Raw genomic sequence first — 16,025 nt, 5'->3', positions numbered from 1 at the left:
GCTCAACCTGCAGTCTATACTGTCAGTAGGTGCCGTTTTTTCGGATGAGACGTTAAACTGAGGTCATCATGACCCTCAGTGGTCATTAAAAATCCCATGGCACTCGTAAATAGTGTCCTGGCCAAATTTCCTCCATGGCCTCCCAATCCACCTAATTGGCTCTATCACTGTGCCTGCCGTCACATCATCTAAGTGGATGCTGCACACTGGTGGGGGTGTGGAGAGACCCCCACCTCATGATTGTGAAGCGCTTTGGGTGTATGACCATACACGATAAATGTGCTATATATATATATATATATATATATATATACACACATTATATTACATTACACTGTCAGTCACATCTGCTAATTGATCAATTTTATAAAAAATAAATAAAATTGGAGGGTTGCACTTCACTTTGTATTTTGGTTGTGTGTGATGATAAGGTAAATAATCTTTAGAACCACTGATATATATAGTGGAGCGTAAAGAGACCACTAATAAAAGCGATTATATTTTGCATTTGTCTAACATATTTCAGCATCGCAATGAGTAAAAACATTTAAGAAAAAATGCCAATGAAATTCTTATCATGAAATAACTGTAGTTTTCTGTAGATCAGGCTGTGAAAATGTGGTTAAAACCTAGTCATCTTTTTTGAGGAGGTCTGAGAGAAAAGGAAATTAAGAAGCTTAAGTCCGCTAACAATTTTGACAGAATAAAAAAAAAAGACATCAAGAATATTTTTACATTTAAAAAAAATTAAAAGTGCTGCCACATTTCCAGATACATGGCTGCAGGTTAAATATTTCATACTAAATCTATACTCTTATCATTTTAAAGTTTAGCCATTATTAAAATCCAAATGTAAAGGTCAGAGACCAATTGAAAAAGAATCATCCTTAATTCTCTTCAGTAAAAAATACTAATATTTCTGGGCTTAAATGGAAAGAAAAATCCTCATATTAAAAGACCGTGTGTGTTTGTGTTTATGTGAGTGTTCCTCTCCTCTTGTGCTCTAGTTCCAGCAGTCTGTCCTCTCTGCCCTGTGCATGCTGGGCACCAACCCTCTGTGCCGTCTCTGTCGCAGTGATGTCAATGTGGGCATATTTAGTGCTGGAGCCAGCCGCTGGTCACAAACACACACACACAAAAACATGGATTTATCGCCACAGTGTGCAAGCTTTAGTTTGTATTCTACCACATTAAGCTCACAGGAGTGTCATTTGTTTTCTCTTTCAGAACAGACTGAACTATAGAGACTCTATTTACACTACTGTTCAAAAGCTTGGAGTAAATAGTTTATTATTCTTTTTTATGAAAATTAATAGATTAACAAAGATGGTTCCTGAAGTGACATGCTGTTGTTTTGAACTTCCTATTCGAAGAATTGAGGGGGAAAAAGTATCCTAGTATCAACAAAGACATTAAGCAGCTGTTTTCAACATTAATAAAAAAATGTTTTGAATGAGTTCAACACTAAATCAACACAAGATTAGGATGGTATGTTAAAACTAAAACCAGAAAACTGAAAATGATCACCTCAGGTACACCTCATGTGCTTTATTCAGTGTTAAATGCTAACAATGAGAGTTTGAATGCCATTTTACATGACATTTATTGCCATATACTGAAAGCAGCAGCAGATAGTTCACCTCAGATCTTGAAAATAAAATAAATCTTTAAAATTGAACTTTAGAACTGTGACTCGGTGCAAGCCAGCGTATATCAGTGATTCAACATCTACATTTAATAATGTTAAAGAGGTTTAATATATATTAATTAGATTATACAGCTTACCACTTCGTTGGAGTGCAGTAAGTGCACTATTCTGTGCTTCTGAATGGCTGTATTTAAATATCTTGCGTCTGGTGCAATCATCACAATTGCTTATTACTGTAAACTGCTCACCTAATGCTTACGTTTGTAATGTTTGTGTTATTTGTTAATTAAATAACCACCTCATGTGGAATTCTTAATCTGCGTCTCATTTCATGGCTGCTACTGTCCACGTACTTTGAGAGCGTTCTTGACTGAATGAATCGCACCAAGGCAACCTAGGGTGCTGAAATATAATTGGCTAAAGTGGCCGGGTTAAATAACCAAAACAAAGACAGACGTTCCGGCACGTAATGCACATTTTCAAAGCAGAATATCTGACTTCTGTATTGTTTTTTAGCTAAATAAGAATGTTCATTTAGCATGTTTAGGATAAAAGAACATAAACAACTTTATTAATTTCTATTCATTTGAAGATGCACAAATGAAACTGTATCAAATGAAAAACAAATCTTTGCAACCTTATGTAAAATAAAATGACTGTACAGCTTAAACATTGCATGCTATTATATTGTTCTATTATTATATTGTTGTTTTATCCAGTTTTATGTTGTATTTTGACACTCCTGTTATTCAGCAATGTTTAAACTTTACAGTAATTTTACTTTTTAGATAAGATTGCAACGATTATTGTTCATTTGATACTGAGCCTTTAATTGTCATTTATAAATGATTTATAAAGCATAAACAGTCCTCACTTTAGATTAGGTCAGAAAACTGCATGAAGCTGAGTTAATAAGGCATTTATTAACATGCATAGTAACCAATACTATGTGCCTGAATAATAAGGTATATAAACATTAATTTCAATAGTTTATTAATCATTTACTAACTCATTCTGAATTATCTTAAAAACCACCAACTATTCTTAAATACAATGATTTGTTAATAATGCAATACTTCATTTAGTAATGAAAAATAAATCATTAACAAAGTATGAAAGGACAATTATTAAGCATATTATAAATGAGCTTAAGTCAATAATACAGCATTTGGATCTGCAGTTATAAACTGCTTATGCTTATTAATTTAGAGTAAATAACAAATAATGAATTCACTAGATGCTAATGCCTAATAAATGATTCATTGTGTGTAGTTATTATAAAGTGTTACCAGGATATTTAAGAAACATCACTTAACATGTTTCTTAAATATTTGCAAAACTTACATACAGCACCTTTAACTAATAAAAAGTAACACTTTACATTACAGGACATGTAATTAATGTCAGTGTATTTACTGACATTTAATGAACGATTAGATGCTTCTACAGCATTTATCTATCATAGTTACTAATGCATTTTTAAAATCCAACACTGCTTGCTAAATTAACATGAACAACTGTATTTACATTAACAAACATGAACAATGAATGACATTTCAATTAAATGATTTACTCATGTTAGTAAATACATTAACTGTGTTCCTTATTGTGATGTTACCAAAAATATATATTTGTTTTGAATGACCTGTATACATTTTTAACAAAATTTACTTTTATTATATATTTTAGTTTTATGTAAAATGCTAATAAAGAAAAAAAAAAAAAGTCAAAATAGAACCACCTTTGTAGGACCATGTGACACTGAAGACTAGACTAATGGATGAATGACAGCATATATGTGAAGGTAATTCTTCAACAACAAGTAAAAGTTTGCAACCAAATTATGATAATACTATGAGAGGAATCCTGTGTACCTCTGATAGTGTGGCTTGATTCAGGACGGTCCTGCAGATCCAGCTCCATATAGTGCAGCTGTCGTTTAGATGTAGGACTGATGGGGATGTTGACATAATTCACAGAATCACCTTGAGCTCTGTCGGTGAATGTCAGTCCGGCCTCTCCTGTAAGACCACAGCAGAAACCAGAGTCATACAAAGATAGTAATGAAATGCTGTGATCAGACGGAGAGATATATTAAAGGAGGGCATGTGAATTACCATACTCTCCGGATCTGAACTGTGTCCACCTGGACAAATCACTCCTCAATGCCATCTGTTCATAATTGCCTTTTGGATCTGCTGAGTAGGACGAGAGGAATGAAAATATAATTGCAGCTAAGTCTTCCAACACAACACACTTGCTCGTTCTTGATTTCTGCAGCAAATCATTCAATTGTTAATGTTATCAGCTTCTTTTTTTTATTAAACACAAAACACACAATATAAGATAAACATATACACTCACCGGCCACTTTATTAGGTACACCTTACTAGTACCGGGTTGGACCCCCTTTTGCATTCAGAACTGCCTTAATCCTTTGTGGCATAGATTAAACAAGGTACTGGAAATATTCCTGAGATTTTGGTTCATATTGGCATGATAGCATCATGCAGTTGCTGCTGATCTGTCAGCTGCACATCCATGATGCGAAACACCCGTTCCACCACATCCCAAAAGTGCTCTATTGGATTGAGAACTGGTGACTGTGGAGGTCATTTGAGTACAGTAGACTCATTGTCATGTTAAAGAAACCAGTCTGAGATGATCTGTGCTTTATGACATGGCGCGTTATCCTGCTGGAAGTAGCCATCAGAGGATGGGTACACTGTGGTCATAAAGGGACAGACATGGTCAGCAACAATACATGAGAAAACATCCCCCACACCATTACACCACCACCACTAGCCTGAACTGTTAATACAAGGCAGGATGGATCCATGCTGGATTCATGTTGTTGATGCCAAATTCTGACCCCACCATCCGAATGTCGCAGCAGAAATCAAGACTCATCAGACCAGGCAATGTTTTTGAGCCTGTGTGAATTGTAGCCTCAGTTTTCTGTTCTTAGCTGACAGGAGTGGCACCCGGTGTGGTCTGCTGCTGTAGCCCATCTGCTTCAAGGTTGGAAGTGTTGTGCATTTAGAGATGCTCTTCTGCATACCTCGGTTGTAATGTGTTGTTATTTGAGTTACTGTTGCCTTTCTATCAGCTCCAATCAGTCTTGCCATTCTCATTCTGGTATCAACAAAGCATTTGCACTCGCAGAACTGCCGCTCAATAGATATTTTCTCTTTTTCAGACCATTCTCTGTAAACCCTAGAGATGGTTGTGCGTGAAAATCCCAGTAGATCAGCAGTTTCTGAAATACTCAGACCAGACCATCTGGCACCAACAACCATGCCACGTTCAAAGTCACCTAAATCTCCTTTCATCCTCATTCTGATGCTTGGTTTGAAATGCAGCAGATTGTCTTGACCATGTCTACATGCATTGAGCTGCTGCCATTATTTAGATTGGCTGATTAGAATTTTGTATTTACGAGTAGTTGGTAAGGTGTACCTAATAAAGTGGCCAATTAGAGTACAATATAAAAACTCATACAAATAAACAACAGCATGACAACATATAGAGCTTATCGAAATGGTAAAAAATACACATGACAGCATTTTCAAAATTTAGTTTTAACTGTTTAGTAAACAGAAATATGTACCCATATAAGAGATACTATTATATAGTATAGTATATTATTTATAAGAAATACTATAAATAAATACATTTCTTAAGAATTTATGCTCTCCATAACATGAACCAATATATATTTTATTTTAAATATTTAAGATAAATATTCCAAATGAATGAAATAACAAAAGTAACAAAAAGTGGAAATAAATATAAATAAATCCTATTTATTTGTTTTTTACTTTACTGTAAAATGCAATTGAATGCAAATGAAATTAGCATCTTTCGTCTGTCAAAAAACATATTTTCAAGATTTTTAAAAGTAAATTTGAAACCTTGTGAATTTTTTTGAAACAAAATAGTCTGAATAAATAGCCTTTGAGAGTAAAAGCGGCAGTGTCGCTTCATGTTTGTTATGTCAAGGCTTTTGTTCTGATCAGTTGAAAAGTAGGTAACAGTGTGATGCTCACCGTCAGCTTTCTGCTCAGAACTGCTTTTCTCTTCCACCTGCAGTACAAGAAACACAAAAGTGATTCAGACATCGCTTAATGTGCTTTTTATTGCTTTTAATCAACAGTGTCAACCATTTCTGCACTTTACTGTGTATGTATATATCACCAGAAGTTTACAAAATCACAGTTGAACTAAACATAGGCAGAAATACAACTTACAAAAATCTAATCTCAAACTGATGCGTTATTTATATCTTTAAAGGAAAGATATAAATAATCCAACTAAATAAATAAATACAACTAGTATTGACTGCCTGCACTTAAAACTCATTTCAAAACCCGAAGACATGTTTGTGGCCTCAATAAGCAGCTGAAATTTTATCACTATTGTACAGAGGTATTGAACGCTGCGAGCCACAGCGCTGAGAGTGGAATGTTTTTCAATGTGAAATATTGATCGCCCAGAGTAGGAAAACGCTTGGATTTTTTTTGTTTAGCGTTTGGTCAAAGCAGACTGTTTTTAATATCGCATATTACTGCGTTCTCAGATCAACCTGAAGCATGTGGTGAGATGACAAATGCATTTAAATTCAGTCCACAAACAGGTTGTGGTTCCCTGCTGATGCATCACGCTGAAGGCTGAGCATGATCCAGAGACACAGACCACTGGAACAGTCCTCGGATTTGTGCTGGAACGCCGGATTCTGTGATTAGAGGAGCGCATGCTGGAAAACTGATGCTCAATCTGCACCACACCGATCTGTTGCTGAAGTCTGATTTTGCTGGTATACTTCTAGTCCAAATCCAAAGAACAGTTTGTCTGCTTTCAGAAAAAATAAGCATTTTGACTCAAATAAAAGCTTTGTTTGCGGGTATTAGCAGAGGAGGATATCTAATTATAACGATGACTATATTAGCACCCACTCCATCACACGATATTATTCTGTTTGAGTGTGTGTTGCAGTCTTGTCATCTGCTGCTTTTAATGCTTGACCTCTATGAAAACAGAATGGTGGGGGAGGGATATAAAGTTTCTCTAACTGCTATTCTCTTCTATATTCTATAAGTGCGATCTAATTTTAAATGACTTTTTTTAAAATAATATCTTTATTATTAATTCTGAATAATTTATTCTGGGATCTGACTACATCAGTACAGGTTCCTAATGCCGTTATACATACCTTAAAGGTGCTGTATGTAAGTTTTTGACATCTAAAGTGTAACAATACCATAATATGTTTGCAGATATTTAAGAACATACTTGTTGATCTGAAAAACGATGCTGAAGTCAGATATTCTGCTTTGAAAATGTGTGTTATGTGCTGGAATGCTATCTTTGTTTTGGTTCTTTTAACCTGCCCACTGGCGGTTTAGTCAATTATATATTTTAGCACTCCCGGTGTCCTTGATGGAAAACCGCATATTTTATTCAGTCATGAAGCCGCTCAAAGCATGCATCCGTGACCGAAATGTGACCTCCAGTGGACCGTAGCAGACTCCAAAATGAGGCGCAGATTCAGAGTTCCACATGAGGTGGTTATTAATTAGCAAAAGTATTAATATTACGAGCGTAAACATTAGGTGAGCAGGTTACATTGTAACCCCTTGTCCTAACAACCTCCTACATGAGGAAATTTGCAGCGATAAATAAATACATAATTTAAAGTGAGTAAATCGCTCTAAGTTCCGTGTGGCAGTGATATCTTCCTGTCCGAAATCTTTTTTCAAAGTCATCTGGTGAGATACCCGTGCACTTCATAAAAACGTAACTACACATCGCACATTTGCACTACATTGATAATGATCGGAAGCTGCACCAGAGATGCCTTGAGACGACATATTTTCTATTACAATAAAATAATTTTTTACATTAAAATATTTGTTGACAGAAGATGCAAGAAATGCACTGTTTAAAATATTGTTTACAGGATATACAAGAGTAATTTTATTTAGAAGAGATACTGCTTATTTTCTATTTTTGAAAACATTGAAAATAATTTATTTTGTTTTCAAAAGTTCAAGTTATTTATTAAAATTTTTATTAGAAAAAGGTGACTGTTGGTTTTAGTCAACGCTTTTTTTCATTTCAGTTGTTCAGTGTTGATGTTCAATAAAAATTCAGAGATAGTCAATAGTGTGTGTTTCCTTCAATTAATTTAAAATCAAGTAAAATCAAGTCAGTCTATTTAAAATCAAGTCAGTGAACTAAAAGGGCAAAAAAATAGAATAAAATAAACAAATAAAATCATCGTTCATTAATCATAATCGAGTTAAAATGTTCAATTAATCGAGATTTTGATTTTAGGTCAAACCATCCAGCCCTAAAAACAATAGTGGAAACATGCCCTGAATCAGTGCTTCTCAACCACGTTACTAAAGAACCACCAACACTGCATGTTTTGGATGTCTGCTTTGTCTGTCACATCCATTACAGGTTTTTCAGTCTCTGCTGTTGAGCAGAATCAGGTGTGTTTGGTTATGGAGACAAGTTGCATCCCAAATCGCATAATTATGCATTATTCTATGCCATTTTGTAGTATAAATTGTGTAAGTAGTGCGTTTACAATGAAAACTCTAAAAAGATTAAGTGCACTGGATGATTCAAGCTGGATGATCGCTAAAATTTAATTATAAAATTATTCAACAGTGTGTTATGTTGGACACTTCACGCACTCAACGACCACAGCTTTGCTCATGTAGCGGAAGGGGCGGAGCCTTTGGGCACTCATGTTGGATTACTTTATCTATTTTGGATTGTGAAAGCCAGGGGTCACCAATCTGGAGGGCCAGTGTCCCTGCAGGGTTTAGCTCCAACTTGCCTCAACACACCTGCCTGGATTTCAAGTATACCTAGTAAGACCTTGATTAGCTTGTTCGTGTGTGTTTGATTAGGGTTGGAGCTAAAATCTGCAGGACACCGGCCCTCCAGGAACAAGTTTGGTGACCCCTGGTGAAAGCAAAACTTTCCTAGGACAGTGGTTATAGCTCCTCCCGATGGTGAATGCGGTTATACTCATGGCAGATATTATTTGGTTGTTTGGTTATTTATTTTACTACTTTGGCAACCGTCAAGCATCATCTGGGAAACGGTTTAAATTTCCACTTAATATAAAAAACATTAGTGTTCTATTTGGGTTGACACTACATACATGTACTATTCTGTTGAGTGTGTAAGTTCATAAGTATATAGTGCATAAGTGGATAGTGTGCCATTTTGGATGCAGCTATGGGAAATGTGCAGAGTTGGTGGTCCTCTAGGAACTGGGTTAAGAAACACTGCTCTAAATAATATGCTAGTTCTGGCTGTGTACAATAGCGCTACTCTGCTGGTAAACTGACACCTCTCGACTCTCGATTCACTATCAATTAAGTTTTATTTTCTTTAAAATGTGGTTATTTTATTGGCTTGTTTTTAGTTTTATAATAATTTTAAGTTATTAAAATAGAAAAAAAATTATTATTAGAAAAATTTCTTACTAATTTTTAAATAAAATAATCTTGGTTTCAGTTCGGCCAAGTTCATTTAAAATTTTTGGTTTCGGCCTAATATTTTTATTTCGGCGCATCCCTAAAATAAATATATCAATCAATCAACAAGAAAACAAATTCAAAATGACCTTTCGTCCCCCACAGTCAGGACAGGTGATGGGTTGTAAGCGTGTTGTAGTGGGACCTTCAGGTGGCACTGCTTCTACTCCGCAAGAGTTCAATCTCCTTGTGACAGTCTGTCTTATGACGTCGTCTGCAGTTACACCCTCCGCTCCACATTCAGACCCTCGGTCCTGGACAATGCCAGTCAAAAACTGTTCCTGACTAAGCTGTAGGAACCTGCGAGGTACATCGTAATGCTGCAGAGGTGAACTTGTGTACGCGTTGGCCTGTGTTTGATCAGCCTCTCTGAGGGAACACACACATGGGTTGTCCTCAGGAATCAGGGGAACTGTCCTTACTGGAGTGTTTATAATAGACACTGAATTGGGGTGTTGAGGAAGGCTTGTTAAGGATCCAAACTCATCAGTCTCTCCATGGCCAATATCCATACTCCCAGTGTAGGAGGAGAAGCTTCCAGAATATGAGGAGTGGCTTCCGGTGGCGATACCGCTGTCTGTGGAGCTCTGCCGTCCCGCCTCCTGAAGGCCTCTAGGGTGAGGGGGTTTGGACGGGGGCCGAAACCCCCCCATCATGACTCCATATATGCGCTCGTCACTGGTTGTACTGACTGAACAGGCTGTACTTTTACATCCTGTAACCAATAAATGAGATGATGATGGTGGTGGCGGTGGTGGTTCGACAGGGGTGGGGTGTCTGACTGGCTCCGGCCAGATCGCCAGGCGGCTGCCCAGGCTGTTATCAGAATGGCTGGCCTCAGAGGACGAGCTGGAGATACTTCGATCATCTCCTGCCAAAGAGGCGCCATAACTGAAGGTGGAGGCTGAGGAGTTATGACAGAAAGAGACAGAGAGAGGTTAACAAATCACTGCTTGGAGTCTTCTGTCAGTACTGTCTGTGCATTTCTAAAATATATAACTGATAATGAATCAAGTTGAAGCGATGTTCAGTTAGTTATTGGTGGATCAAAAAGAAGAGTTTTAGAAAAATCTTTACATGTCTCTTTTAAAGGCATATAATGAAAGGAACATACCAAACTGAATTAATACAATTGTTATCTGTTTAATTTTAATTATTATTTAAATGTAAAATTTAAATGTTCAAGTATTTTTGGACCTAAGAATCAACACATGCTGGATTCATGTCTTTTGTATAATTTTTTGGGCTTTCTTATGAATGAAGTGTTGGTTTTAAGAAACTTTTATGATTATATCATCGTTTACTTCTCAATTGAGCGTTTTAGACATTCCACTTTGATTTTCTAATTACTGTACTGTTGAAGTCTGTTATTAGCCCCCCTTCGAATTTTCTTTTTCTTTTTTATTTCCCAAATGATGTTTAACAGAGCAAGGAAATTTTCACAGTATGTCTGATGATATTTTTTCTTCTGGAGAAAGTCTTGTTTGTTTTATTTTGGCTAGAATAAAAGCAGTTAAAAATTTTTTAAAACCATTTTAAGGTCAAAATTATTTGCCCCTTTAAGCTATATTTTTTTTCTATAATCTACAGAACAAACCATAACTTGGCTAATTATCCTAACCCCCCCTAGTTAACCTAATTAACCTACTTAAGCCTTTAAATGTCACTTTAAGCTGTATAGAAGTGTCTTGAAAATATCTAATAAATTATTATTTACTGTCATCATGGCGAACAAAATCAGAAATTAGTTATTAAAACTATTATGTTTAGAAATGTGTTGAAAAAAATCTTCTCTCCGTTAAACAGAAATTGGGAAAACAATAAACAGGGGGCTAAAAATTCAGACTTCAACTGTATGTTTATAATAAATACTTTGGGCTCTATTTTAACCATCTAGGTGCAAAGTCTAAAGTGCATGGCGCAAAGTCATTAAAGGCATGTCCCCCTCCTTTAAAGACCAGCATGCCCATGAGTGGCGCAAGTGGATTTACTATTTAAGCAAAGTTAAGTCTAAAAAACAAAGTCTAAAAAATAGCAACAAATCCCGCCAAACATGTCTTGCGCCTTATTGAGTCGGGTGTATGATAGGGCCCATTGTCTTTGCAAAGTATTTTTCGGCCCTCTGAATAAAAACTTTGAAGATTTTGAAAATCTGATGATAGTGACTTTTTTTTATCGTACTCTTTTTCTGTCAATTTTTAACTTGCCTGTACATATCCCCAATATAAATTCAGATTTATTTATTATCGCTGACAAAAATCAATCAATCAATTCCTTCAGAATACATTTCTGAGATTTGACTACATTATTATCCCTTACAAAACGCTGGACTCTGATATAACATTAATTTCAATAACAAAAAAAGACATCAATTTCCATCTAGGATTTAATGACTTTATAGCGTGGCTTTTATGATCCTTTTGTTGTGCTTTGTATAGCCCTCAGGGATCCTGACAAAGACTAAGAACAGATTTTGAATGCAAAAGAACTTCAAAACATTTAGATGAAACAATGACATCAAGAAGAGAGAACTATAACAGATTTTACATTTACAACTGCATTTTCACAGTTTGGAATGAGTACATTCTTTTAGGTGTATATTTGGTTAATTCTTGAATTACCTGCACTGCTGTGGTGACTACAAATAGACAGCATGCTGAGTCTTTTCTCCAACTCACTGGCCTCCTGGCTAATCCGGTCTTCTATAGACGACGGGTTAGCATTGGGGTCTATGGAAACAGAATTTCATTACATTTGAATTAAACCAATACAGTGAGTGTTCATCATTCATACTGTACACACGTGCGCCGACATATATCCTTACGGTCACACACAAAGCACCAGACAGCACTGATTCGTCTCTGAGCATTAAGTCGTGTACGATCCATCACTGCTGTATCACTGTCTCTGCTGGTAGAATTACCGGAGCCACTAGCCACATTTATCAATTTCCACTGGAACATCACAGACGCGGCCTCACAGCAATAATCTCTCGCATAATGTGGATCCAGACTCACACACGAGACGCTTTGAGACCTCCTTCTGAATTTGCCAGTAGGTTTGGTAATCATTCTCTCACACAATAGAATCAATCAGGACACCAAACACAAAACGCTCAAATTAGACAATAAGTCAGTCAGGGGACAACAAGTAAATAAAAGCCTCTGGAAAACTGGAACAGAGTGTACAATAGAAAAGTTGTTATGGAGGCATTCCTACGTTGTACGGTTTAGCTGCACTGTAGATATTTTTGGCGTCTAATTAGCATGGAAAGTCAATTTCAAGCTGGTCTAAAGTAGCGCAAAAAGCTTTCAAGCAATGCCAGTGGCAACAAATAGACTGAAAAATCAATATCACACAAGCAAAAACAAACTGCATGTTGTTTTTATGCTCCAATCCTATAAATAAATGAAGTGTGCGGCTATTTGGGTTAAAATGCTTCCTATTATATGTATGTGTAAATCATTAAATGTTCAGTAACATACACTTACCGGCCACTTTATTAGGTACACCTTACTAGTACCGGGTTAGACCCCCTTTTGCCTTCAGAACTGCCTTAATCCTTCGTGGCATAGATTCAAGGTACTGGAAATATTCCTCAGAGATTTTGGTCCATGTTGACATGATAGCACCAACGCAGTTGCTGCAGATTTGTCGGCTGCACATCCGTGATGTGAATCTCCCGTTCCACCACATCCTAAAGGTGCTCTATTGGATTGAGAACTGGTGACTGTGGAGGCCATTTGAGTACAGTGGACTCATTGTCATGTTTAAGAAACCAGTCTAAGATGATTTGCGCTTTATGACATGGTGCATTATCCTGCTGGAAGTAGCCATCAGAAGATGAGGTCATAAACGGAGAACATGATCAGCAACAATACTCTGGTATAGGCTGTGGCATTGACACGACACTTGATTGCTACTAATGGGCCAAAAGCGTGCCAAGAAAATATCCCCCACATCATTACACCACCACAACCAGCCTGAACCGTTGATACAAGGCAGGATGGATCCATGCTTTCATTTTGTTGACGCCAAATTTTGACCCTACCATTCAAATATTACAGCAGAAATCGAGTCTCATCAGACCAGTTTTTCCAATTTTCTATTGTCCAATTTTGGTGAGCCTGTGCCAATTGTAGCCTCAGTTTCCTGTTCTTGGCTGACAGGAGTGGCACCCGGTGTGGTCTTCTGGTGTTGTAGCCCATCCACCTTAAGGTTGGACTTGTTGTGCGTTTAGAGATGCTCTTCTGCATACCTCGGTTGTATTGAGTGGTTATTTGAGTTAATGTTGCCTTTCTATCAGCCGAAACCAGTCTGGCCATTCTCCTCTGACCTCTGACATCAACAAGGCATTTGTGCCAACAGAACTGCAGCTCAACGGATATTTTCTCTTTTTTGGACCATTCTCTGTAAACCCTAGAGATGGTTGTGCGTGAAAATCCCATTAGATCAGCAGTTTCTGAAACAGTCAGACCAGCCCATCTGGCACTAACAACCATGCCACGTTCAGTCACTTAAATCACCTTTCTTCCCCATTCTGATGCTCGGTGTGAACTGCAGCAGATCATCTTGACCATGTTTACATGCCTAAATGCAATGAGTTGCTGCCATGTGATTGGCTGATTAGAAATGTGCGTTAACGAGCAGTTGGACAGGTGTACCTAATAAAGTGGCCAGTGAATTTACTATTTTTTGGCTTGCACATATTAAAAGCAGTACTGTAAACAAATAGAAAATCATATTATTTAAAGGGTGTAATCCTCATACTTTTTTTCTGCTTTTTTATTTTGCAGAATATATCAAAACAAATTGACTGATTGACAGAATCTGATTTTGCAATCAATACCCTGCACATCTTATTTATCACTGGCATTATGAACTCATGCTCAACCTTTATTGAATGTCAAAGGTTAAAATACATCAAGTGCACGTAATTAATGACATTTAATGACAGCTAGAACAACTGTCCTGACATCTCAGTATGATGGATGACAGGCGGGAACTTAATGTAATGTAACATCACACGAATCAGAGAATTCAGTGAATGTGTTGTCAAATACTGAAGCAAACAAATTTTGATTTATGCATTTACACTTTCAGAAGGCAATCACAGACAATGGTGGAATATGAGGGCCAAGCATTACTGGAAAACATTGCAAGTAATTTTCATTATCAAAAATGCTTAAAATGATTATGCTTGTTGTTGGTCCGCAGAGAAATATCTTTACTAAAATATCTTTGAAGGCACAGAAACACGATTCTTTCTCTGACTCTTTTACTTGTCATTTCTGAGTTACAGCAGCAAACTTTAAATGTTGGAGTTTTGAATTAGACTCATTATTAATTATGAATTTATTTCTTGCAGTTTTCCATTTTTGACAGTTACACAGTTCTCGCTTTAATTACGCAGTTTTGACTTTATATCTCACAATTAAAAGTGCACCAGATTTTTGGCTGTAAAATAGATTTAGCTTAACGTGCAATAAACAGTCTAGAATAAATCTGATGTCATATTTTTTTTTTTAAGAATATTTTAAAGGCCAATTCAACATAAACAACTGAAACCTTTTAAATATGCCAAATGTTGTAATCATTTTTGGCCACTGTATATTTTCAGTAATGTTGCTGTCAATAAAAGTGGTTATTTTATTGCGTAAATTTTTTTTTTTATCTGTAAAAATTCATTTAATTACAGTTTTTTTTCTCAGTGGCTTTGGTGCGTTTCTCACAACACTATTTACATTTGCACAACAGTTAATGCATTTCTCAAAACAATTAGTACAAACTGCAAAACCAAGTTGATAACCTGCAAAAGCATGTCACTTGCTCAAAATGGTTAGCTCATTCCTCAAAAGCAAGTATTCATGTCAATGAAAGTGTCAGTGTCATCAAGATGAAAGTCCTGACACCATTGTTTATGAACAAGACAGTCAAATGGCTTTGTCATGTTTTCATTATGACAGTTTACTCTACATTTTTTTCAGATGCAAAAAAAGTCCGATTTTGGTGACGCTTCCTGAAAATGCTCAAGACAGCACTATATATTATTTGCACAGCCATTTGAACACTACAGTAAAGTTAGACATCACTGCATTTAGTGAGGTATCTGAGTACAAGACACAATATGTATGTTTCACTTTGTTTACTGCATATGCTCTTTACAATTCTGATTTATTCACAGCATTGTGCAAAAGAATAAATTATTTTACCCTTATTTACAACAAACATAAACTCCCTTTGGGTAGAGCTGTGCACAACTGTAAACAATATTGCAGTACATATTGTAACTGAACCTACAACATACATAGATCTGTAAATCATTCATGAAATTGTTCAATTTAGAAGACATTTTCAGAAAAAAAAAAGATTAAAATTTTTTTTAATAAAATTTTTGTATGTAATGACTCAAGTAATGAAATGAGGACTATTAGTTTTATATGGAATGACTATTCAGAATTCACAAGTTTAGTTCATTTTGACTGACATGACATAAGCAAATGATAATGTTATAAAATAGCAGAGTTTTTATGAAAGCACTGATGCATGTCCAAAAGCATTTGCGATTTGTTAGAAGGAATGAGAAACTGCTACTCTGATGTGCACAAATGACTAATTGTTTTGAGAAATGCATTAACTGTTGTGCAAATGTAAATAGTGTTGTGAGAAATGCACCAAAGCCACTGAGAAAAACTGTAAATTTAAAAGTCTTCAAATGTCTTTTTATTATTTAATAAAATAATTATTACATTTTTGGTTTTGGTTTTCTGGCAAGTGCATTTTCAGTTTTGGATCAGAATTTTAATTTCTTTGAATCC

General features: G+C 36.1%; 1 protein-coding gene across 2 annotated transcripts in view; it reads right to left on the bottom strand.

Moving 5' to 3' along the window:
- Positions 1-309: 309 nt before the first annotated feature.
- Positions 310-16,025, bottom strand: part of dok7b (docking protein 7b) — a 43,120-nt gene continuing 27,404 nt past the window's right edge. The window contains exons 6-11 of one of the 2 annotated variants that reach the window (XM_056456917.1): positions 11,829-11,936; positions 9,297-10,111; positions 5,698-5,734; positions 3,766-3,846; positions 3,523-3,669; positions 310-1,114 (exon numbers count right to left, since the gene is read on the bottom strand). In XM_056456917.1, coding sequence (XP_056312892.1) covers positions 975-1,114; positions 3,523-3,669; positions 3,766-3,846; positions 5,698-5,734; positions 9,297-10,111; positions 11,829-11,936 — 1,328 coding nt within the window. In that variant the 3' untranslated portion in view covers positions 310-974. The remainder of the gene's footprint in view (positions 1,115-3,522; positions 3,670-3,765; positions 3,847-5,697; positions 5,735-9,296; positions 10,112-11,828; positions 11,937-16,025) is intronic. The other variant, XM_056456925.1, reaches the window with a different exon arrangement.

Source organism: Danio aesculapii, chromosome 1 (genome assembly GCF_903798145.1).
Source record: "Danio aesculapii chromosome 1, fDanAes4.1, whole genome shotgun sequence".
NCBI lineage: Eukaryota > Metazoa > Chordata > Actinopteri > Cypriniformes > Danionidae > Danio > Danio aesculapii.
The sequence above is the reverse complement of the archived record's forward strand: the minus strand, read 5'-3'. Positions and strand labels throughout refer to the sequence as shown.